The sequence below is a fragment of the Capricornis sumatraensis genome, chromosome 8 (assembly GCF_032405125.1).
Source record: "Capricornis sumatraensis isolate serow.1 chromosome 8, serow.2, whole genome shotgun sequence".
NCBI lineage: Eukaryota > Metazoa > Chordata > Mammalia > Artiodactyla > Bovidae > Capricornis > Capricornis sumatraensis.
In genome coordinates this window covers 32,615,542-32,642,343 of record NC_091076.1, presented here as the reverse complement: position 1 = coordinate 32,642,343, position 26,802 = coordinate 32,615,542, and the positions used below count along the sequence as shown (strand labels likewise).

The following is a 26,802-nucleotide window of genomic DNA, read 5'->3' as shown; positions in this document are numbered from 1 at the left end:
AGGTGGATGAAACTGGAGCCTACTATACAGAATGAAGTAAGTCAGAAATAAAAACACCAAGACAGTATATTAACGCATACATATGGAATTTAGAAAGATGGTAACAATGACCCTCTATGCAAGACAGCAAAAGAGACACAGATATAAAGAACAGACTTTTGGACTCTGTGGGAGAGGCGAGGGTGGGATGATCTGAGAGAATAGCACCGAAACATGTGTATTAGCATATGTGAAATAGATGACCAGTCCATGTTCGATGCATGAATCAGGGCACTGAAAGCTGGTGCACTGGGATGACCCTGAGGGATGGGGTGGGGAGGGATGTGGGAGGGGGGTTCAGGATGGGGGACACATGTACACCCATGGCTGATTCATGTCAATGGATGGCAAAAACCACTATAATACTATAAAGTAATTACCCTCCAATTAAAATAAATTAATTTTTTTAAAAAAACCAAGCCATGGAAGCAATCTAAACATCCATAAACAGATGAATGGATAAAGAATGGTAAATATACACAATGTCCATAAAAAATGATGGACTAATGCCATTTTCAGCAATATGGATAAACCTAGAGGTTATCATACTTAGTAAAGTTCATCAGATAGAGACATTTGACAGCACTTCTATGTCAAATCTAAAAAAAAGATGACATGAACGAATTTATTTATACAACAGAAACAGACTCACAGACATAAAAAACAAATTTATGTTTACCAAAGGGGAAAGGTGGGGGGATAAATTAGGAGTTGGAGACTAGTATATACTACCACTATACCTAAAACAGATAACCACCAAGGTCCTCTTGTATAGCACAAGGAACTCAGCAATATTCTATAATAACCTATATGAAAAACAATCTTAACAAGAATGGATACATGTATATGTGTAACTAAATCACTTTGATGTACACCTGAAACTAACACAACACTGTAAATCAACTATACTCCAATATAAATTTTTAAAACATGCTATATGATACCATAATGATAGATGTCACTATACATTTTCCAAAACCTACTGAATGTACACTACAAAGTGAACATAATGTTAATTATGGACTCTGGGTGATTATAATTTGTCTTTGTGTAGGTTTCTCCTCAGCAGGAAAAGAAAAAGTACCACTCCAGTTAGTGATGTTAATAACAGGAAGCAATGCAACTGTGAGAACAGAGGGCATGGAAAATCAATCTTCCTCTCAATTTTCTGTAAACCTAAGTGAAGAGTTAGCTACTAAGTCATGTCCGACTCTTTGCAACCCCATGGACTGTAGCCTGCCAGGCTCCTCTGTCCACAGAATTCTCCAGGCAAGAATACTGGAGTGGGTAGCCATACCATTTTCCAGGGCATCTTCCTGATCCAGGGATCACACCTGGGTCTCCTGCATTGCGTGCAGATTCTTTACCATCTGAGGCACCAAACCTACTCTAAAGAAGAAAGGATTCTGGGAAGATAGCAGAGTAGGATGTATTAGGAAACTGTCTCGCCACCTCGACAATAACTGTACTGGCAGAATCTGTCTAATGTAACTATTTTGGGAACTCTGAAGTGTGTTAAAGGCTTGCAACTTCCCGGCAAACGCTTCCAGGCTAAGCTGGAGTCATTGTCAGTTCTCTGCATAGAAGCGGCACGGCTGCGCACATGTCCCTGGAGCGTTTTTCACACATCTTGCAGGAGCTGCGGTGGGTAAAAGGGACTCCATCCCCCAGGATGGAGGACTCCTGCTCCAACTGATGCTCCTGATCACACAGATGCCAACAGAAACACGGGCAGCCGTCACTGTCACAGGTTCCACCACTGTTACAAATCCTTCCACCTCAAGCTAAATTATGACTTCCAGGAGACTTAGAAGGCCAGCACTCTCCCCACTCCCACTTTCCTACTTCACCACTTCATTTTTTCCTTTTGACGAGCTAAACATTAGTGACTAGGGCATTAAAAAACAACTACACATATGGGGAAAACTAGAAAGTGACTGCACATGCCCATCTGAAAGCCTCAGAAAAGACATAAGGAGACATTAAATTTATACTTCAGGCTGACCTGGAGCACAGAGACAGACTATAACAATAAAAAACAAAAGCAGGGACTTCCCTGGTGGTCCCTTGGTTAAGAATCTGTCTTCTAGTGCAGGGAACTCAAGTTCAACCCCTGGTTGGGGAGGTAAGATCCCACATGCTACGGGGCAGCTAAGCCGACACAGCACAACTACTGAGCCCACATGCTGCAATGAAGACCCAGTGCAACCAAAAATTAAACAGACAAAAGAAAACAAAACCCAGGGGAAGAGGGAGAATCTGATTTCCAGAGTTCCCATATTATTAAACAAACGTCCAAAGCTCCACAATCACAAGCCATACCAAGAAACAGAAAAGTACAGCCCATTCAGAGGGGAAAAAAAAAATTCAACAAAATCTGTCCCTGAAAAAGACTTAACAGCGGATGTATGAGACAAAGACTTTAAAGCAACGGTCTTCAAGGTGATAAAAGAACTAAAAGAAGAATAGAGAAAGTCAAGAAAATGATTTGTGGGCAAAATAGAAATATCAATAAAGAGAAAAACTAAAACAGAAACAAAGAAAAAACAACAAAGAAATTCTAGAGCAAAAAAGTACAATAAATGAACTTTAAAACTTAACAGAGGTAAATTTTCAGGTTTGAACAGGCAGAACAACAACTCAGTGACCTTCAAGACAGGACAATGGAATTTATCAAGGCTGAGGAACAGAAAGAAAAAAGACTGAAGAAGAGTGAACAGAACCTAAGAGGTCCACAGGACACCATCAGAAGGACCAGTACACTGTGGGAGGCCCATGAGGAGGAGAGAGAGTGAAAAGAGGGCAGAAAGAACATCTGAAACAAATAATGATTGGAAACTCCTCAAATCTGATGAAAGACAAAAATGTAAACGTCCAAGAAGTTCAACAGAATCCATTAGAAGAATTCAAAGAGACCCACACTGAGACTGATTATAATCAAACTTTCAAAAGACAAACAGCAAAATCTTGAAGGCAGCAACTGCAAAGCAAATCATCACATACAAGGGATCCTTAATAAGATTATCAGTAGATTTTCAGATCAGAAACTTTGGAGGCCATAAGAAGGTGGACAGATATATTCTAAACGCTCAAAGAAAAAAAACTGTCAACCAAAAATCCTACATCTGGCAAAATTCTTCTTCAAAAGTGAGGGAGAATCAAGACATTTCCAGATAAACAAAAGCTGAAGGAATTCATGACCACTAGACCTGTCATTCAGAAAGGCTCAAAGGAGTCTTAAACAAGGTGAAAAGAAAACACGCTAGTCAGAACCTCAAAGTCACATAGAAAATCTTGGGTCACAAATCAAGCCTTAGTAAAATTAAGAAAGTTAAAATTGTATCAAGCATCTTCTCTGACCACAACACTATGAGACTAGATATCAATTACAGGGGGAAAAGACTGCAAAACACACAAACACACAGAGAGTAAATAACACATTTCTAAGTAACAAAGAGGTTACTGAAGAAATAAGAAGGGAAATCAAAAGATTCCTGGAAACAAATGACAATGAAAACTCAACAACACAAAACCTACAGGATGTGGCAAAAGCAGTTCTTCAAAGAAGGAAGCTTACAGCAATACAATCCTGCTTCAAGAAATAAGAAAAACACTGAATGGACAACATAGCTCTACACCTAAAGCAGCTGGAAAAGGAAGAACAAAAAACCTGCAAAGTTAGAAGGAAATGAATCATGAAGACCAGAGCAGAAATCACTGAGAAAGAAATGAAGGAAACAATAGCAAAGACTAATAAAACTAAAAGCTGGTTCTTTGAGAAGATAAACAAAATTGACAAACCATTAGCCAGACTCATCAAGAAAAAAAAAAAGGAGAAAAATCAAATCAACAAAATTAGGAATGAAAAAGGAGAGGTTACAACAATGCAGAAATACAAAAGATCACAAGAGACTATTATGAGCAGGTATATGCTAATAAAATGGACAACCTAAAGGAAATGGACAGATTCTTTGAAAAGTTCAACCTTCTAAGACTGAACCAGGAAGAAACAGAGATTATGAACAAACCAATTACAAACACTGAAATTGAAACTGTGATCAAAAATCTCCCAAAAAACAAAACCCTAGCACTGGATGGCTTCACAGGTGAATTCTATGAAACATTTAGAGAAGAGTTAATGTCTATTATCCTTCTGAAACTCTTCCAAAAAATTGCAGAGGAAGGAACACTTCCAAACTCATTCTATGAGGCCACAATCACCCTGATACCAAAACCAGACAAAGATATCACAAAAAAAGAAAAGTACAGGCCAATATCACTAATAAACATAGATGCAAAAACTGCAATAATAATTCTAGCAAACAATTCAACAACACATTAAAAAGCTCATACACCATGATCAAGTTGGGATGCAAGGATTCTTCAATATATACAAATCAATCAATCTGATACACCATATTAACAAACTGAAAGATAAAACCATATGATTATCCCAATAGATAAAGAAAACGCTTTCAATAAAATTCAGCACCTATTTATGATAAAAAAAAAACTCTTCAAAAAATGGGCATAGAAGGAACCTACCTTAACATAATAAAGGCCATATACAACAAACCCACAACAAACATTCTCAAAGGTGAAAAACTGAAAGCATTCCCTCTAAGATCAGAAACAAGACAAGGGTCCCCACTCTCACCACTATTATGAAACATAGTTTTGGAAGTCCTAGCTACAACAATCAGAGAAGAGAAAGAAATAAAAGGAATCCAGATTGGAGAGGAAGGAGCAAAACTCTCACTGTTTGCAGATGACATGATACTGTACATAGAAAACCATAAAGATACTATCAGAAAACTACTAGAACTAATCAGTGAATTTAAGGTAAAGTCGCAGGATATAAAATCAATACACAGAAATCACTTGCATTCCCATATACTAACAATGAAAAGTCAGAAAGAGAAATTAAGGAATCAATCCAATTTACCATTGCAACAACAACAACAAAAAAATACCTAGGAATAAACCTACCTAAGGAGACAAAAGATCTGTCTGCAGAAAACTTTAAGACACTGATGAAAGAAATCAAAGACAACATAAACAGATGGAGGGATATATTCCATGTTTCTGGATGGGAAGAATCAATATTGTGAAAATGACTATACTACCAAAAGCAATATACAGATGCAATGCACTCCCTGTCAAATTACCAATGGCATTTTCCACAGAGCTAGAACAAACAATTTCACAATTCATATGGAGACACAAAAGACCCCAAAGAGCCAAAGCAATCTTGAGGAAAAAGAATGGAGCTGGAGGAATCAACTTACCTGATTTTAGACTATACTGCAAAGCTACAGTCATCAAGACAGTAAGTATTGGTACAAAAACAGAAGTGTACACCAATGGAACAAAATAGAAAGCCCAGTGATAAATCCATGCACTTATGGGCACCTTATCTTTAATAAAGGAGGCAAGAATATACAATGGGAAAAAGAGCTCTTCGATAAGTGGCGCTGGGAGAACTGGACAACTACGTGCAAAAGAATGAAATTAGAACACTTCTAACATCAAAGAAAGATAAACCTGGACTAAAGATATGGATTAAAGACCTAAATGTAAGACCAGAATCTATAAAATCCTTAGAAGAAAGCACAGGCAGAACACTGTATGACATAAATCATAGCAAGGTCTTTTATGACCCACCTCCTAGAATAATGGAAATAAAAACAAAAATAAGTGGGACCTAATTAAACTTAAACATTTTTGCACAGCAAATGCAACTATAAATAAGTGAAAGCCAACCCTCCGAATGGGAGAAAATAATAGCAAATGAAACAACTGACAAAGGATTAATTTCCAAAATATACAAGGAGCTCATACAATTCAATACCACAAAAACAAACAACCCAATCAAAAAGTGGGCAAAAGACTTAAACAGACATTTCTCCAAAGACATATGGATGTCTAATTAACAGATAAAGAGATGCTCAACATCACTCATTATTAAAGAAATGCAAATCAAAACTACAATGAGATACACCAGTCAGAATGGCCATTATCAAGAAATCTACAAACAATAACTGTTGGAGAAGGTATGAAGAAAAAGGAGCCCTCTTGCCCTGCTGGTGGGAATGTAAATTGATATAGCCACTATGGAAGACAGTAAAAACGGTCCTTAAAAAACTAGGAATAAAACCACCATAGGATACAGCAATACCACTTCTAGATATATACCCTGAAGAAACCAAAACCGAAAAACACACATTCTCCGATGTTCACTGCAGCACTATTGACAATAGCTAGGACATGGAAGCAATCTAGATGTCCATCGACAGAGGAATGGATAAAGAAGCTGTGGTACATATATACAATGGAATGCTACTAGCCATAAAACGGAACACATCTGAGTTAATTCTAAAGAGGTAGATGGACCTAGAGCCTATTATACAGAGTGAAGTACGTCAGAAAGAGAAAAAACAAATATCATATATTAACATATATAGAGAGAATCTAGAAAGATGGTACTGATGAACTTATTCGCAGAGCAGCAGTGAAAACGCAGACATAGAGAACAGATTTATGGACAAGGATGAGGGAAAGGAGGGAGAGGCTGAGATGAATGGAGAGAGCAGCATGAAAGCATATACACTAACATATGCAACCAGACAGCCAAAGGGAATTTGCCGTATGACTCAGGACACTCAAACTGGGGCTCTATAATAACCTAGAGGGGTAGGAATGGGAGGGAGGTGGGAGGGAGACTCAAGGTGGGGGGGACATATGTATGCCTGTGGTTAATTCATGTTGATGTATAACTGAAATCAAACCAATATTGCAAAGCAATCACCGATCAACTAAAAATAAATAAATTTTTTAAAGTCACATAGAAAAATACAGATCTCAACAAAGGTAAATACATGTGTGATTATATGTAAAGAAAAAAGACAATTATTGATGCAATAGCTAGTATTACTATAACTTTGGTTTGAAACTCAAAATTCTTCCACACTAATTCAGGGGACTAATGCATCTAAAAGAATTACTTGCTTATGTTTTAGGGCACACAATTATACAGATGTAATTCTGTGACATCAACAACCAAGGTGAGATGGGATAGAGCTGTGAAGGAGCAGAGTTTTTGTATGTTATTAAAGGTAGTAGCAGTAGTAGTACTGTTAGTCGCTCAGTTGTGTCCAACTCCTTGCAACCCCATGGACTGTAGCCCACCAGGCACCTCTGTCCATGGATTCTCCAGATAAGAATACTGGAGTGGATTGCCATTCCCTTCCCCAGGGGATCTTCCCAACCTGGGGACTGAACCAAAAAAAAAGAAAAAAAAATCAACTGAACACAAAAGAAAACAGGAATGCAATAAAAAAGCTAGAGGGCATATAGAAAATAAAGAGCCCAATGGCAGAAGTCAGTTCCCTTCTAGAAAAATGGTACTGATAAACCTATCTGCAGGACAAGAAAAGAGACACAGACGTAGAGAATGAGCGTGTGGACACAGTGGGGGAAGGAGAGGATGGGACGCATCAAAGGAGCAGAATTGAGACATACACACCACCACGTGTAACACAGCGGAAAGCTGCTGTGCGGCACAGGGAGCTCAGCTCTGCGCTCTGTGATGGCCTAGAAGGGAGGGATGTGGGAGGCAGGCTCAAGAGAGAGGCGGTATATGTATACATACAGCTGCTTCACACTGCTGTACAGCAAAAACACAACACTGTAAAGCAATTATCCTCGGATCAAAAAATAAATTTAAAAAACTCTATAAAAGATTTTAATAAAAGCAAATGTATTAAACTCTCTCACCCGAAGAGATTGGCAGTGGCAGAACGGATAAAAATACATCCAATTATAATACTGTCTATAAAAGACTCATTTGAGATAGAAAGACACAAAGAAGTTGAAAGTGAAAGGATGGAAAAAGAAATGCCACACAAATAATAACCAAAAGAGAACAGAAGTGGCTGTACTAATGTAAGACAAAACAGACTTTAAGTCAAGAAAACTAGTAAGAGACAAAAAGGGACATTATATATTAATAAAAGGTTCAATACAGCAAGAAGACATAACAATTACAAACATGTACACACCTAATTACAGGCCATCAAAATAGATAATGCAAAAGTTAACAAAATTGAAAAGAGAAATAGACAATTCTACATTAATAGTTGGGGACCTCACAACCCCTCTCACAATAACAAACAGAACAACCAGACAGAAGATAAACAGAGAAACTGGGAAACTTAACACATATTAAAAAAACATTCCACCCAGCAACAACAGCATACACATTTTTCTCAAGTGCACAGGGACCTTTGTCCAGAAAAGACTATAAATTTGGCTACAAATTAAGTCTCAATAGATTTAAAAGATAGATCTCATACAAAGTATCTTCTCTGACTACCACAAGATAAACTTAGAATTCAGTAAGAGAGAAAACTGGAAAACTCACAAAATCGTTGAAACTAAACAACACACTTGTAAACAACCAATGGATCAAAGATCACAAGGGGCAGTTAGAAAATACTTCAGTTCAGTTGCTCAGTCGTGTCCAACTCTGCAAACCCATGAATCGCAGCACACCAGTCCTCCCTGTCCATCCCCAACTCCCGGAGTTCACTTAAACTCATGTGCGAGTCAGTGATGCCATCCAGCCATCTCATCCTCTGTCGTCCCCTTCTCCTCCTGCCCCCAATCCCAACACTTAGATATGAACAAAGACAAAAATACAACATACCAAAGCTTATGTGACACAGCAAAAGTGGTGCTCCTAAAGGAGGAAATTTATAACTAAAAATGCTTATATTAAAAAACAAGAAAGAAGGCTTAATCTCCAAACTATACAAATAGGTCATACGATTCAACAAAAAAAACAAACAACTCAATTGAAAAATCGGCAGAAGACCTTAATAGACATTTCTCCAAGGAAGACATACAGATGGCCAGCAGGCACATGAGAAGATGCCCAACATTACTATCAGAGAAATGCAAGTCAAAACTACAATGAGGTATCACCTCACACCAGTCAGAAAAGTCATTAAAAAGTCTACAAATAACAAATGCTGGAGGAGGGAGTGGAAACCTTTCTACACTGTTGGTGGGAATGTAAGTTGGCGCAGCCACGAAGGAAAACAGCTTGAAGGCTTCTCAGAAAACTAAAAACAGAATTACCGTATGATCCAGCAATCTCACAGCCGGGCACACACCTGACAAAACTATAATCCAAAAAGACACACGCACCCCTATGCTCAAAGCAGCACTATTCACGACAGCCAAGACATGGAAACAGCCTTCAGTGTCCATTGACACATGAACAGATAAAGAAAACGTGGTATACATACATGCAATGGAATATTATTCAGGCACAAGAAATGAGGGAATCTTATCATTTATGACAATTAGATACACCTTGAGGACATTACACTGAGTAAAATAAGTCAGACAAAAACAAACTGTATGATCTCAATTATATGTGGAATCTAAAAAGACAATTTCATAGATATAGAATACAGATCGATGGTTGCCAGAGATGAGGATTGGGTGTGGGTGAAATAGATGAAGGTGGTCAAGAGATAACAAAGTTTCAGTTGCAAAATAAATAAAAGTCCTGAGAATGTAAGGTACAGCATAGTTTCTATAGTTAGTAAAACTGTAATGTATATGAAAGTTGCTAAGAGAATAAATCCTTAAATTTCTTATCAGAACAAAAAAATTTGTAACTATGTGTGGTTATGGATGTTAAGTAGACTTATTATGGTGATCATTTCATAATACAGACATATGGTTGACCCTTGAACAATGCAGAGATTAGGGATGCCAACCCCCATGCTGTCAAAAATCCATGCATAACTTTTGACTCCCCAAAAACATAACTGCTAATAGCCTACTGTCAACTAGAAGCCTAAAGGATAACATAGCAGTTAACACATTCTTTTTATGTTATTTATATATCAACAGATATTTCATATATTCATGACATACCTTCTAGGCTACAAGGTTTGCCTTCAATTTTTTCTCAAATTGTCACAAAATCTCCAAAACTTTTCCCAACATGAGAAAAAAATCCACATGTAAGTGGCCCCATGCAATTCAAACCTACATTGTTCAAGGGTCAACTAATGGTATACTGCATCACTACACAATACACTTGAAATTAATGTCATTATATGTCAATTATATCTCAATAAAAGTAATTTTTTTAAAAAGCAACCTCTTTCAACAACAACAACAAAAAAAGACTATCCACTCCACAGAGAATCTTTAAAAATGGTACAAATGAACTTATTTACAAAGTAGAAATAGTCACAGATGTAAAAAAAACAACAACAACAACACTGGTCATGGTTTTCAGTTACCAGAGGGAAAAGGAGAGGAGGAGGGATAAAGTGGGATATGGGGATTGACATAGGTACACTACTATATACAAAATAGATAACTAAAAAGGACCTACTGTATAGAACTGGGAACGCTACTCAATATTCTGCAGTGGCCTATATAGAATTTAAAGAAGAGTGGATATATGTCTATGTATAACTGATTCATTTTGCTATATAGCAGAAACTAACAGAACATTGTAAATCAACTATATTGCAGTACATATTTTTTTAAAAAAGGATTATCCACAGACTAAAAAGACAATCCTAGAAGGCTCTGGGAAAAAAAAATATTTGCCAATCATGTATGTGATAAGGGATTAATATTCAGAACATACAAAAAAAAACCTCCTAAACCTCAACAAAAACAACCTGATTCAAAAATAGGCAATGGATTTAAACTGACTTTTTGCCAAAGAATAGACACAAATGGCCAATAAGCACATAAAAAGATGCTCTACATCACTAATCATTACAGAAATGGCAAATTAAAAACCATAATGACATGCCACCTCACACCCATTTGTTACTGTTGTTGTTTAATCAATAAGTCATGTCTGACTCTTTTGTGACCCAATGGACTATAGCCTGTCAGGATCCTCTGTCCATGGGATTTCCCAAGCAGGAATACTGGAGTGAGTTGCCATTTCCTTCTCCAGGGATCAAACTCGCATTTCCTGCATTGGTAGGTGGGTCCTTTACCAGGGAAACCCTTACACCTATTAGTTAGTTAGTTAGTTCAGTCGCTCAGTCGTGTCCGACTCTTTGCGACCCCATGAATCACAGCACACCAGGCCTCCCTGTCCATCACCAACTCCAGGAGTTCACTCAGACTCACATCCATCGAGTCTGTGATGCCATCCAGCCAGCTCATCCTCAGTCATCCCCTTCTCCTCCTGCCCCCAATCCCTCCCAGCATCAGAGTCTTTTCAGATGAGTCAACTCTTCGCGTGAGGTGGCCAAAGTACTGGAGCTTCAACTTTAGCATCATTCCTTCAAAAGAAATCCCAGGGCTGATCTCCTTCAAAATGGACTGGTTGGATCTCCTTGCAGTCCAAAGGACCCTCAAGAGTCTTCTCCAATACCACAGTTCAAAAGCATCAAATCTTCGGCGCTCAGCCTTCTTCACAGTCCAACTCTCACATCCATACATGACCACTGGAAAAACCATAGCCTTGACTAGACAGACCTTAGTCAGCAAAGTAATGTCTCTGCTTTTGAATATACTATCTAGGTTGGTCATCACTTTTCTTCCAAGGAGTAAGCGTCTTTTAATTTCATGGCTGCAGTCATCATCTGCAGTGATTTTGGAGCCCCAAAAAATAAAGTCTGACACTGTTTCCACTGTTTCCCCATCTATTTCCCATTAAGTGATGGGACCGGATGCCATGATCTTCATTTTCTGAATGTTGAGCTTTAAGCCAACTTTTTCGCTCTCCTCTTTCACTTTCATCAAGAGGCTTTTGAGTTCCTCTTCACTTTCTGCCATAAGGGTGGTGTCATCTGCATATCTGAGGTTATTGATATCGGATGACTTATTAAAAAAACAAATAACAAAAAAAACCAGAAATGTTGGAAAGATATAGAGAAATCTATACCTTTATGTACTGTTTGTAGGAATGTAAACTGGTGCTGTCACTGTGAAGAACAAGACAGAGGTTCCTCAAAAAGTCTAAAAAACAAAATTACCAAATGATCCAGTAATTCCACTTCTGGGTATGTATCTGAAAGAATCATAAGCAGGGTCTCTAAGAGATACTTGTGCTCCCATGTTCATAACAGGCAAAACACATCATTTTGCCAATGAACAGATTACCAAAATGTGGTTTATACACATAATGGAATATTGCCCAGCCTTTAAAAAGGAAAGAAATTCTGCGATACGCAGAGTATAACCAAAGCGCTGGCTCTATATGGATGAATCTCAAAGATATTTACTAAGTGAAATACGGCAAAAAGACAAATACTGTATATGAGGTACTTAACGCAGAGACAACAATCACAGAGGCAGAAAGTATAATGGTGGTTACCAGAGGGGAAGGGAGAATGGGAATATGGGCAGTTATTACTTAATAGGCATAGAGCTTCAGATTTACAACAGGAAAAGAGTTAAAGGGATGGATGGTAGTGACGGCTGCACAACAATTGTGAACACAATCTGACACCACTGAACTGTATACTTAAAAACGGTTAACACGGTAAATTTTGTTATGTGCATTTTTAAACACACACACACACAGAAAAGGAAAATTGAGGTGCCTCCCCTCGTGGTCCAGTGGCTGGGAATCTGCCTGCCAAGGCAGGGGACACGGGTTCGATCTCTGGTCTGGGTACTCAGACCCACACGCCTCGGGACAACCAAGCCCACGTGCCACAACTACTGAACCCGAGCACCTGGAGCCTGTGCTCCGCAGCAAGAGAAACCTGCGCAGCAAGAAGCCTGCGCACCACAACCAGAGTGGCTCCCGCTCATTCCAACTAGGGGAAGCCGGCGAGAAGCAACTAAGACCCAGCACAGCCACAAATAAATTAAAAAAGGAAAATAGGGAGGAAAGTATGTCTGCTTCTGTGGCTGAAACCTTGACTGATCTTTAAGCAAGTCATCAGTTGAATAGGTACCCACTGACAACAACAATTTTGTTTCACTACAGTACTCTTGCCTGGAAAATCCCATGGACGGAGGAGCCTGGTGGGGTGCAGTCCATGAGGTCGCTAGGAGTCAGACACGACTGAGTGACTTCACTTTCACTTTTCACTTTCATGCATTGGAGAAGGCAATGGCAACCCACTCCAGTGCTCTTGCCTGGAGAATCCCAGGGATGGGGGAGCCTGGTGGGCTGCTGTCTCTGGGGTCACACAGAGTCGGACACGACTGAAGTGACTTAGCAGCAGCAGCAATGCCAAGGAAAGTGGAAGTTCTACTGTGGAAGACACTGTCCACCCTCTCAGACTCTAGGAGAAAAGAGAGTGATGTCGACCAACACAGCAAACCCACTTCCCGCTGCAGCCTGGCCCCCAAATCCCCACCTCAAGTTCCCATGAAGTCTTGACCTATTGCCTAGACAATGGCCTGCAGCCCTCTGGGAGCTCTCACCTGCCCTTCACATACCCACAGACCTCAGGGAACTGTGCCCATGATACACAGCAGGAGCCCCCCATCTCCAACCCCCAGCCCTACCCCCACACACCAGGAAGCCCAGCAAACAGAGGCAGAGGCAGACAAGAAAGATAAAAGCAGCACCTACTCGGAAGCCATGAACAAGGCCTGAAGGATGCTGTTCACGTAGCACGTGTTGCCCAGGTTGATTAAACCAATCTTGCCCGTGTCTGACTTGGCCATGAGCCGGGGATAAAAGCCGGCCAACTCACTCTTCTGCGAGGTCCAGGCATCCTGCCCCAGCAGCTGCTTGATTCGGTCCTCACTGGGAACATGGAGGTCCTGAGTGAGGAACAAGCCAGAGGGACGCTGAGCACCAGGGTTAGCTCTAAGAATACCACCTCCTCCAGGAAACCCTGGAGTATAGCCCATCACTCATGGGTCAAGCACACCACCCAAAAAATGTCACAGAGATGTATGTGAACAGTCCCCTGCTTTCAAACATATTCTAGGTTTTCATCTTGACATGTGGGCCTTCGAGATGATCTTTCATGCCACAACTGCCTTTAGAAAGGGGTAAAATCTTCACTACGTAGATGAAAAAAACCAAGACCCAGATAGAGAAAGGATTTTCTGAAGAGGCAATAAATGAAGACTTTATTACATGTTAAGATGAGCCCAGGATGAGGCACACTTTAAGCAATGACAGCACCGGCCCCTTGGCCCAATCCAGCCGTGCTGAGCTCTCAACCCTGGTCCTGACACCTGTGCTCACAGCTCTCTGGCTGTGGTCAGTAAGCCAGCCTGACTCAGCCAGTTAACCTCCCTGGACCTCAGTTTGCTCATCTGTCAAATGAGGACACTCCTACTGTATGTCAGTTCAGCACGCTATACTTTCATGGGGCCTGCTCCTATTTACACCGTCTTCACGTTCAAGTTCGCACAGTCAGCTTTTTCAAATGAGTCACCAACACACACACATACGCACACACGCACGCACACGCACACGCACACACACACACAGCCCTGGGAACCTGATCCCACATTCAGGGTGGTGGGAGGATCCTGGGGGTCTGAGGTATAAGTCCTTGGTCACAGGCGCAGGGTTAGCACACTTGACCATTCATTACCCTTTTTCACACTGGACAGCTGCACTGAAGAGAGTATAACCAAAGCGCTGGCTCTAAGGATGACACAGTCTAAAGAAAAACGCCCTAGCATAATAATGCAATATTATTCACTAGATTTAAGTGGTATTCACGACAGTTCCTCTAGCCCCGTTCTTATTTCCAGATCTTACCACAGATCCTAGATTTGTCTAAGGTTCCTGAGCTTCAAACCAGCTTAGCACTGAAAGCCCTCATCAATGCAAAAGGTAGGGCTCAAGCAGTGGTTTAATACATTTTTCTCACTCATTTCCCATGATCATTTATCAGATAATTTATCAGATTAGTCAGTCACCTCCCACAGATAGTAAAAATACAGGAGGTATCTGAGGTAAGAAGCTAGGCATGTGTGCTTAGTCATGTCCAACTCTTTACGACCACATGGACTGTAGCCAGCCAGGCTCCTCTGTTCATGGAATTTTCCAGGCAAGAATACTGGAGTGGGCTGCCATTTCCTCCTCCAGGGGATCTTCCTGACCCAGGGATCGAACCCACTCTTACATCTGCTGCACTGGCAGGCAGATTCTTTACCAGCTGAGCCACCAGAAAAACCCAAAGAAAAGAAGCTAAGGGCTCAGTAACTTTGTAGTCCCTTCTTTTTTCTTCCTACTATCCCCAATCCAACCCCACCCCACACAAAACATAAACAAATAGGGACAAAAAGACAGAACCAACACTCCCTGCTCCCCCAATACCACAAAATGCAAAAATATCCACACTAGAAAAAAAATCAAATGTCATTTTCCCCAAAGAAAGTAACTTTGTACTCATAGGAGAATAAAGAGAATAAAACAAAAACTTTCAAATAACTTTCAAGCTCCTCCTGTTACTAGAAATCTACATAAAACATAGCTCCCTCAGCAAGGACCACAGCCCCCAGAGAAACTGCCATAACTTAACACAACTGCCTAAGTGAGAGAACTTTCCAGAATTTATAAAGGTGCCTGTATACAGAGGTCGGGAAGACTCCCTGGAGGAGGAAACAGCAACCCACGCCAGTATCCTTGCCTGCAAAATCCCACAGACAGAGGAGACTGGCAGGCCACAGTCAATGGGGTTGCAGAGAGTCTGACATGACTTAGCAACTAAAAAACAGCAATTCAAAGGATGAATAAAATGTGGGAGAATTTTATAAACAATAAATCCTATTAATACTTTGCAGACTTGCCTCTCAACCTGGCTTATACCAAAAGGTAGTCAAAGCCATACAACAAGTATCACACATCTTCCTAGATCTATATTAGCTAAAATCCAAGGAAGAAAAATATGTTTCTATTAAAACAGATGTTTCTAATTATGAAGTATATACTTGAATCTTTGATATGACTTGAGATTTTACAGAAACTGAGCTTGTGTCAGGCTGCTTGGGGTAACTCCCCTCTTCTGGGGTCAAGTACTTCGGAGGAGACGTTGAGAAGCCCAGATCTGCTGGACCAAGCAGTCACTCAGCCTCATTTTCTGCCCATCTTCTCGTCTCGCCTCTCTTCCACCACACATGACCACCAAACTGGACATGCACGTTCTTGCTCCCACACCTTATCCCCTGGCCTCCTCCTCCCAGTTCCTGTCCCTCAAGGTCTAACTCCTATATACCCTCTCCAGAAGACTTTCCATAATCTTCTCAAGTGGGGGCCCTCACACTATCTACACCTGTCTTAAAGAGCTCAACTTCCTACAGCCAGTTGCATATGTATTTGCAGACTCACCTTGCCCCTCTGGATCAGGCCATAGCCTCCAGTGTGCAAAACCTGATCTCCCTCCATGTCAGTTTCCCCTGGTGCCCAGTTCAGGGCCGTGCTCCCTCTTTGTTCACACCTCCATGATACCATATGTCACACCACAGTCCTGTTCATTCACTCACTTATTAGACACACAGATCAAAACGACACGGTCCCTGCCCATCAGAAGCTCACAGGAACAGTCATTTTCAACAAGTTTGAGTCCTGTCTCCTCTGCTCAACCACCTCCAGTGCCAAGGAGCTCATGATCTAATAAGGGAGCTGCTTCTACTGTTGGTTAGTTCTGACTGTTTAAAAACAAACAAACAAAAAACTCTTTCTCATGCTCAATTGGAAGAACTGAGAAAATCCAAGTAAATGACAGGTTGTGTTTACCTACTCTCATTCATGGTGGATTGTTCCCTTGTGTGTTTTGTAATCTGGGGATTATAAACTCATCTTTAGTAGAATTTTATCTTTGTGGCTTGAAAGCGGTTTCTTGTCTGCTTTTATTAGGCAGCCCTTGGGTATTACAAGTTTATGACCACTTTCAGTGTTAGTACCTGAGCTTAAGGGGTCCCATAACTGCAAAAAAAGATAAGAACCTGAACCCCTAAAACCACATGAGAGCAGTCCAGTGATGACAAATGTCTTTTTTCCCAATCCAAGCCAGAGAACTTTCCTTGATGTCTATTTGGGACCATGTGTATTTTTCCTAGAACACCATTCGCTAATAGTAAAGCCTTTCTTGGGTCCCGAATTACAGAGGGCCCTTGATATTAACTCCCTCCTGGGGGCAGGCCCTAACCTCAGCTCCTGTCCCCACCAGCTCATGCCCTGTGGGGGCTGAGGTTGGCCATCTCACCCAACTTGCCTCCCCACCTCATGGCTAAAGAGTATCACTTCTCATTCACCACTCTGGAATTTGATTTTCTCTTCCTTTTTGGCCCCTGTGGATCCTTACTTACTCTCTTGCAAGCTCAGCTATATACTTAAAAAGATGTTTGTTATATTTTAACAAGCATTTCTGGGTGTTTTGCAATGGGACATTTCTCAGGTTACTTTTCTGCTATGTTACAGAAATGGAAGTCAGATCAGACGTCCTCAAAGGATCATCACGTACCTGGACATCCGTCACCCACATTTGAACCTGTCCTCTGCATCACGCAGTGGGAAAGGGCTCGGCAACCCTGGGCCCTGGCTGTATCTCTCACTATTTCCATGACTGTGAATAAAATACCACATCTCTCAGAGTCTCATTTTCCTCGTCTATGAAACTGCAACAACATCAGTACCTGCCTCATAGGTTTCTAGTGAGCAAGAGAAGACAGAATGTATTGGAAGACACTGGCAAGTGTGACTCTAGCTATCAACACTGGTTATTCTCCTAGCTGTTCAGATGAAGCTGGGTTCAGAAGCCCTTTTCTTCCTTGCAGCCTCCTCCTCTGACTGGAGGAGATCTGTCCCTCCTCTGCCTCCTCACTGCTCTTGGGCTGATTCTCACATGCACTTCATAACCTGCTTAGATCAGATTTATGAGTAAACACGGCAGTCACCCACTGGGCTGTGAGCTTCTCAAAGGGAGATTTGATCTGCCTCATGCCTGCATCCCCAGTTCCCAGCCTGGGCCTGGCACAGAGTGGGGCATAAGTCTGCTCCTGGAGCGCTCAGTCTAAGAGCAGACCGACACACAGACAGTGACGATGTGTGGCAGAGGGATGGACTAGGGCTGTGGAAGCTCAAAGAGGCCATGATCCAGCCAAGGGGCAGGGCTGGGGTGGGGGGTCATTCAGAGTCATCAGGGAAGGCTTCCTGAGGGAGGTATCCCTTAGGCAGAGCCTTCAAGAAGGCTTAGGAGGAGGAGCAGGAGCTATCCAGGCAGAACAAGAGAGGAGTTTAAGTTAGAGTGATTGGCACGTACAAAGGCTCAGAACAATCAAGACAGAAAGATCCATCTAGGGGAATGGCAGGTGGCTCAGGGTGCCTGAAGCACAGGATGGGCCGGGGGAGACGATGGGAGACAGTCAAGGGCTAAAGCATGGACGGCTGCCACCAATCTGCAGCGTGGTCTTGAGCAAAGCCCAAACTGGCACCTCTGCCCGAGTGGGGTACGGGAACAGTGCGGACCATCGCTCACCTTGATGGCCTCCATGACGGGTTCATACAGATCCGGGAAGCCGGGAAACCGGAACACCATGCAGTGGACCAGCTCCGCCAGCTGCTCCAGGCAGCTGGTCCCCGAGTTGGAGTCCTCCTTGACCAGAGATGCCACCATTGGGGGGATGTGAGGGAGGAGCTGTGAGAGCAGAGGAGGGTTAGTCAGCACCAGTTTCCCTGCCTGAGTTGTGGGGCAGTAGTCAATGCTGGAAGCACCCAGAGATTCTTGAAAGCAGGGAGGTGTACCCACCTGACCACTGTTCCCCTTACCTGCATGGGGCTCTACGCTCTGCAGGCAGCTGACTCTTTACAACACACGACCTTGGATACTCTGCCTCACTCTCTTCATCTGTTTAATGGGACAAATAGATCCCTGCTCACAGCTAAGGGCAGGCCTGAGGCCCAGCTATTGAGTATCAGCCAATGGATCTCCCTGAAGAGCCCGAAGGCCAGAGTGACCTGGGTTACTCTGTCACCCAGGAGCGATGCTGGGGCCACAGTGTGGTCAGCTGGTGGCAGCCCTGCCAGAGATGAGTGGCAGCAAACGTTTATCGTCTGAGGCACTTCCTCCTCACAGTGACATGTGGCGATTACTCTCCCCATTTTATAGATGAAGAAACTAAATGAGACAGGTTATGTAATTTGCCAAGGACTTCACCAAGGGTTATGGCAGAAGTTGCTGTCTGAGCCAGGTCTGTATGAACCCAAAGCCCATTTTTTTTCCTCTGTTCTACAGAGTGTTAACTTTCAAACCTATAGGGAAGCCACACCATAATGTACCAGGGATGGAAGAGTCAGGCTACAGAAACTGGAAGCAGGAGAGCCCAGGAGAAGGATGGGGAGAAAAAAAAAAAACAAATATATATATATATATATCTCAAGTCCCTTGTATCTAACAGGCTATGACAAATGTGACCTCATCTAACCCTGTTCCACCAGCCTAAGGGTTTACCCCCAACCCACGCTGAGAGCTAAGTGTCTGGCCCAAGGCCACCACATCTGATCAATGGCAGAGCTGAGACTCAACCCCATGCAACCCCAATCCTTGGTTCGCTGCTCTTCCCACTGCGCAAGTCAGGAAGCATGTTTCAGCACTGATCAAGGGCCACAAGAATCCCGGGCCCCTTCTGCAGGGCTGCGGGCTGCTCTTCCCAAGGGAGGGCCCAGAAAGCAGCAGAGAGGGCCCGGAGCTGAGGCCAGGCCTCCTGGGTGCTGATGGACAGCAGAGTTTAGACGGGACTCCTGATGGACTCCTAACCTATATTGGGTCAGACCAACTCAGTGAGACCAACTCAGCTGGAATCTTCCCTGTACCACTCACCAGCAGTGTGCCTGCAACATGCAATCTAATCTCCCTAATCTGCAGATTCTTCAGTTGAAAAATGGAGAAAATGACAGAAACCTCTGTCTTGGGGCTACTCTGGGAGTAAAATGAATGAACATGGGTAATGTCTTTAGCACTACGTCTGCCACAGAGCTTGCACCCAAGAAACACCGCTGCCGTTCATTCTAGGCCTGGCACTCTACTCAGGGCCCAGGGGGAGTGTCACATGCACTCTTTGGCCTCAGTTTTCTATCTGTAAAATTGGATCTCAAGTCTCTTCCAGTGCTAACATCCAGGTATTGGAGGTCTTAGCCTTCAAGCCCCAACCCCTTAAGCCCCAACAGAGACAACACGTCTGGCCTCTAGCCAGACCAGTGGGGGATGCAGGGCCACCCACCCATCCTCGGGGCAACATGCAGGGGCCCTTACCAGGTGGAAGGCCTCATGGGAGTGCTGGAAGGTCAGGAGCATGTACTTGAGGACGGACAAGGCAGCGCCCCGGACAATGGGATACAGAAGCTTGGAGAAAACCTGGAAAAAAAAAACCCTGGTCAGGAGTCTCACAGACCTGGGCCACCCAGGGCCAAGTGTAGCCACAGGCCTGAAAGGGGGCCAGAGACTCCACAGTCGAAGCAGCAGATCCATGAGGGAGCAAGAACCCAGAGGTGCTCACAGACTCGGGTGGATGGACAGCCGGTGAAATGCACAGCAAGACGGTCAGATATCGGATGGATGGATGGACCAAAAGTGATAGACGCACACACTTGAATGAAGAGTCAGAGGAGTGAACGGGGGAAACCTGAGGCCCAGGGGAAGCAGTGAATTGTCCCAGGTCACAGTGAGCATGGGTGGGAGCCTCAGTGCTCTGCCTCCCAGACCTGCACTGCCCCTGGCAAGTGACCAACGGGAAAGGCCAGAGGCCAGGGCTAGGACAGGGGCCCACCAACCTTCTCAATTTTGGCGAGTGAAACCTCGATCAAGATGCTGAACTTCTTAACAGCGGCCAGACCCTTCAGCAGTGCAATGATCCACTTGTCAATATTCTTCCCCAGGGGCCAGGACACCCAGTCGATCATCCTGGTGAGGGGAGTGACAGTGATGCAAGGACCGGGGAGTCCCAAACCCCTGGGAGCGGGCAGCCCAGGGACCAGCCATACTGACCTGAGACCCCCAAACACTGACTCACACCTACACAGAGCGGCCCTGGGGTCTGGAGGATGAACAGGACACCCTGGGGACTACAAACGAGCCAAGCACAGGCATCCGGCAGAGACTGGGGCTCCCAGCCCGGCAGGAGGGAAGCCAGGCCCTCTCAATGTCCCAAACCTCACCCCACACACACTGCGCTGCAGTGGCAGAGCAGGGCTTTCAGCTGCCTCTGCCTGGACTGTGCAACCCAATGGCAGGAGAAGTACTGCCCCCAGGCCAGAAGCTGTGGCTCCCGCAAACCTTCGCTTGTGACCTGGAGCAAGTCACTTACTCTCTTTAGCCTCAGTTTCTTCCTCTGTCAAATAGAGACGATACCTACCTTACAGGGCTGTTGTATGGATTAAGAGATAATGGCTAACCGATGACATTCATTCATTCTGCAACAGGCACTGCTCTGCCTTACATGTATTAACCCATGTGACCTCTGCACAAAATAACACCTGCATGCATGGAGCATGAAGCTGCCACACAGTAGGTACTCGGGAAAAAAAAAAGCACTAATATCATTATTTTTATACTCGGAAGCTCCTACTACAAAGAAAAGCAAAGAAGTAGTAAATATGGTAGTAACAGCTACCATGGCACTATTCTAGGCACAATGTAACATCTCATTTTACCTAATTCAACCCTCACAACAACCCTGTAAGATGGGTCCAATTATACTACAAATTACACATGAGGATGCTGAGGCAGAGAGGGGTTGAGTAACTTGCCCAGAATCACACAGGCAAGAAGTGGGAGAGCCAAGACTTGAACTCAGGCAGTTCATTTCTAGAGCCCACTCTCTCACCTACTAAAGACAAGGAATCCGGGAAGGCCCAATGGAGGAGACAGTGGATCTGCACACAGGAATGGAAAGAATGGTAGGGGGAGGCGGGATGCCAGGCGGATGGAGTCTGCAGAGCCAAAGGCCTGCAGGCAGGAGGGTAGATGTCATATTCTGAGATCACCGGCCAGGCAGGTGTGGCTAGATCACAGGTATGATGATGTTCACATGAGGTGGGGGATGTGCAAGAGCTCTGTGAGCGGAAAAGTACCCAAACTCTGTTTACCATACTTGCCAAACTCAGAAAGCACTTCATAAAGTGCTTTCATCTCCTATCATGGACCCCATGGGGGCCTAACAACTTCTTACACTACCTCTGCTATTACAGATGGGACAACTGAAGCTCAGAGAGTCCGCTGACTAGTCTAGGGTCACAGAGTTGGTATCCAGCCCGAGAGCATCACTAGAGCAAAGCTCTCTGTGTCTCCCACCTGCAGCCCTGGGCCTGGCACAGGAAGGGCTCAAACGATGGATGGACTGAACAAGCATGAGGGCCTGGGCCCTCTGACACTAAATCTAGCCCAGCAATCCCACCCAGTGGAAGGGGCTTCTGGGACACAGAGAGAGACCTGACCACCACTCGTCTCTCAGCCCACCTGCTGATGGCAGTCAGCATCTGGGAGTCCGTCACACTGTCATCATTGCTGAGGTTCCGGACGACACCATCCATGAGCTCCAGTGGGAGGTGCTGGACCACACTGGCGAGGGCACTAGACGGTGGCTCCTCCTCTGGAACAGGGGCAGGGGCTGAGCTTGGAGGACAGATGGGCCCCACCCCTCCCCTAGCACCCCATATCTTTCATGCTGCCAAGGAACTAGGGGCCCTCTGCAAAGAGCACACTGGGGCCTCCTCCTCACCTCCTACAGCATCCTGGCCTCTATCTCATCTTAGCTCATTCACTCAACAGACCTTCACTGGCACTGCTTTGGCCCTGAGCTGAGCAAAGAAAAAAGTACTAACCCCTAACTATGCCTATATAGGCCAGGCCCTTAGATAGTAACAGTGGCGCTGGAAAGAACAGGAAGGAGGGCAATGTGACTTGAGGGGAGGGAGGACATTCCCGGTGAACCGAATAGACATTAAAAAAAAAATTAGTCATCAAAATGTGTTGCCCAATTGTATGAAAGACCTAGGTCCTTACACACCCAGCCTTGGTTCCTCCTCCTGCCAGGTGCATTCCCTTCCTTTCCCATGAACAACCCTATAATCAGGGAAGGTACAAATTTTATTTTAGTCATTTAACCTACAGTCCAATTTCCACAGCTGTCAACAGCCAAGATTTACAGTTCACAGTTGACAGGTACAGCCTCCATCACGTCTCTGGATCTATCGCTCTGCCTGCCCTGAGCACCCTACCCCTGCTGCCTGGCGCTGCCCAGCTCTCAAGGCCAGCCTCAAAAATCATCACTTGGAAACTCACCTGACCCACAGAGCATGATGACCATCCCCCGCTTCCTGTTGACTCACTCACCCCCCTCCCCCGACTCCTCCTGGCCAGAGGAGCCGACCACAGGATCGGAGCCCCCACCTCCACCCGCAGGAGCTCAGGAGGGGCCTGCTAAGTAAAGGCACATCCCCCCACACACCCCTGTGCATACACCACACCACCAAGGGGGCGCGCCACGCAGAAGACTGCACGCACGGGCCCCACTGCGGCCCCAGGGCACACGCACCTGTGCAGGAGATAACGGCGAACAGCTCCTTGAGGCAGGGCATGATGGCGGCAGGCTGCGCGCGCCACAGCTGCGCCAGGAGCCCGCTCACCTGCTGGGCCTGCTCCAGGAACTCCACAGCGCCCTCCTCCCCCTCGGCCGGGCAGCGAAAGCGGCCGAGGCAGCGCACAAGCTGCTGGCAGAAGAGCAGGCGGTGAGGGCCGTCGGGGACGCAGCGCGGGTGCCGTGCCAGCAGCCGCGCCACCTGAGCGCAGACCGCGGGGCCCGGGCGCTCGCACACCGTGCGCAGCACCTCGCGCCGCAGCAGCGCAAACACCTCGTCGGCTCCGGGCCCCTCGGGCAGCAGTTGCAGGCAGAGCTGCACGCAGGCCAGCGCGCGGGCGCTCGGCGGCCCGGCGCCTCCCTGGAGGAGGCGCAGCACGCGGCGCGCGCTGAAAAACTCGGCGAAGACCTCCGGGTGGTGGCGGCCGGCCACGTGCAGCAGCTGGCAGCCCACGCGGCGGGGCAGCTCGTCGGCGCCGCTCACGTAGAGGCGCGTACCCAGCGCCAGCAGCGCCAGGCACTGCTCGCGCTCCAGCGGCTGCCGCGCCGCCTCCAGCACGCGCCGCACGAGCCCTTGCTTCACGCTCGCCGGGTATGATGATGTCACCACGGCCTCCAGGATCTTGTCCATGGTGGCCAGGCTGCGGGGGACAGGGAGCAGGGTCACAATCTGCCCGACAGGACCGAGCCCCCCCCCCAACGTGGTCCTCTGCGTGCTGAGACTTGGGGGCGAGCAGCTCAACCTTTCTGGGCCCCAGCTCCCCATCCGTGAAATGGGGCAAGGATGCGTTCGTCCCTGGGAGATATCCTAATGAGGTAAAAGCACAATGCCTGGCACATAATAAGCCCCAGTGGATTGTAATTATTGCTGATGCATCTCACAAAGGCAACATCTGAGGCTTCCCGTTTGCTCCGCCCCTTTGCCTCTCCCCCACCCACTCCCACCTCCACCCACGGGCCTCCCTGACCACCTAGTCCATTCTTGGCAAGGCAGGTAAGAGCTGGATCTAGAAGCTGCTGTCCAGAGCCCTGGCCAAGTCATGCCCTGCGGGAAGATGAGCTGTGTGCACACACAAATCACTCCTCCAGGAAGGGAGGGCTGACAGGGCTTCCAGAGATCCCTGCACACTTTATTCCGCCCCCAGTCAGCTTCTTGCTCTTTCTCAAATGACCTACCCTTTTCCTCTTTGTGTTCACTGTGCCTTTCGCCTGACACATCCTATCTCCCAAGACCTCCACCATGAACACACATTCATACAACCAGGCAAAGTCCTGTTTTTCCTCTAAAGCCCACTTAAAACACCCAGACCTTAATTAGAACTCCCTGGACCTCCAGGCTTGAATTCAACCCTGAACTGGATTTCTACAGCCACCTCCATTGGCCACTTCGTCCACTGTAGCTGGGATCACACAGTGCCGGGTTGTATGGATTCGAATCTCCTCCAAGGCAGAGCACCTTGTCTTTGTGCTCAGCCCTGCACAAGGGGGCCCTGTCACCTCCCGAGCCTCAGCCCACATCAGCCCCTCACTCTGGGCTCACTGTATCCTCCCTGCCACTGGGCGCTTGCACTTGCTTGTCCCACCTCTCCCTGGTTGGCTAACACTACAAACCTCAGCTCCAACTTCTTCCTCATGGAGGGCCTGCTTGACATCCTTGTATGGGTCAAACACCCCTGTTAACAGTTTCACAGCATCCTATCCTCCTATAGAGCACTAATCATGATTTCTTGGTTGGGGTCATCCTCCTGCACTATATTAATATATAGATTCCTGAGGGCAGGAACCAAGTCAGGTTTTGTTCACCACAGTATCCCCAGTACCTAGCACAGTGCCTGGCACACAGTAGGGATCTGCTGAATGAGCAGATGCAGTGTGTGTTGAGAGTTATTCCTTATTCCCCTGAGCCAAACCTCTGCCCTTCTCCATTTGGGCTGTTTTCTGGAAGACTTCATCCTAAACTGACCCACTGTGATTCCTGACTCTCATGCTGGTTCCCACAGGTTCAGGTCCTAAAAGGCAGGATCATTTCTTTGCTTCTTTTGTTTAATCTCATACCGGGCAGGACCCAGTATAAGGCTCAGTATATGGTAATTGTTTAATTAAACTTATTCAGTCAGTAAAAACTACTCTCTTAAGACCTGGAGTAGGTGTGAAGACATGCCAGAAATTTCATAGATGATGGGCCAGAAACTTTTATTCAAAACCACAGCTGTGGGACCCCCAGCTATGTGCCAGGCCCTATGGAGACACTCCCTTCTCTGTCCTAGCTCTCCACTGAGACCAAACCTCCATTACTACAAGTGTTACAATGCAATGGACTCACTTCTCTCTCTCTCTCTCTCACCAGATTGTGAGCTCCTCCAGGTAGGGACCAGTCACTGCAGAGTAGGTGCCCCTGAGGAGTTTACTGTGGTTAGAGGGCGTAGCTAGGGCACAGATAGCAGTTCCTGAATGTTGGCCTTGCTGCTTCAGAATGACCTGAGCATTTAGTACAAGTTCATACCACCCAAGCCTAGAATGGTGTTAGACCCTATTCTTTGAGAGTCATCCGGGATCCATTCTGCTTACCATCCAGAATGATAGAGGCTCTCTGAGCCTCTATTTCCACCCTGTAGGGCTGTTGTGAAGACAAATATAAAGGCCTTAGCATGGTGCTGGGCACAAGAAAGTGCTCAGAAAGTGTCAATGCTTTTTGCTTTAGAAGCAAAGTCCTCGCCCTTAGGAGATTCCAGTCTGGTGGTGGAGACAGATGCATTGGTGGAGTGCCAATGTAAGTAAGGTATGCTCTCAAAAGGCCTTTAAAAGTGTCTTTAAAAATGAGTCTGCCTTCAGCTCTGGTCCTCTCTCCTGGGCAGTCTCTTGCGGACCATCCCCCAAACCCCTACCCTCCAGACTAGTGGACTTAATACTTTCAACCCAAAATGCTGAGAAACGCTGGTGTTCAGGCAACAAAGGAGAAATCCTAATCAATGAGATATTGACATCATGTGTGGAGGAAAAAGACCTAGGGCAGGCATAAATAGAGTTCTGGCGCTAAGGAAGGCTCTGGAAGTAGAAAGAAAATCAAATTAGGAACGAGGAGTCCTGCATTCAAGTGTGACCTGGAATAAATCCCATTCAGTCCTGCAACTCATTGTGTGACCTTGACCACATAATAGCATGAGCCTCTTTTCTGTAAAATGGGGATAAAAAGTGAGGGATCAGAGG

The 26,802-nt window shown here is 45.2% G+C and overlaps 1 protein-coding gene across 1 annotated transcript in view; it reads right to left on the bottom strand.

Moving 5' to 3' along the window:
• The window catches only part of USP35 (ubiquitin specific peptidase 35), a 55,969-nt gene extending 31,743 nt beyond the window's left edge, over positions 1-24,226 (bottom strand). The window contains exons 1-6 of the mRNA XM_068976763.1: positions 23,554-24,226; positions 22,476-22,608; positions 20,792-20,921; positions 20,274-20,375; positions 18,501-18,659; positions 13,628-13,821 (exon numbers count right to left, since the gene is read on the bottom strand). Coding sequence (XP_068832864.1) covers positions 13,628-13,821; positions 18,501-18,659; positions 20,274-20,375; positions 20,792-20,921; positions 22,476-22,608; positions 23,554-24,226 — 1,391 coding nt within the window. The remainder of the gene's footprint in view (positions 1-13,627; positions 13,822-18,500; positions 18,660-20,273; positions 20,376-20,791; positions 20,922-22,475; positions 22,609-23,553) is intronic.
• Between the last annotated feature and the right edge of the window lie 2,576 nt (positions 24,227-26,802).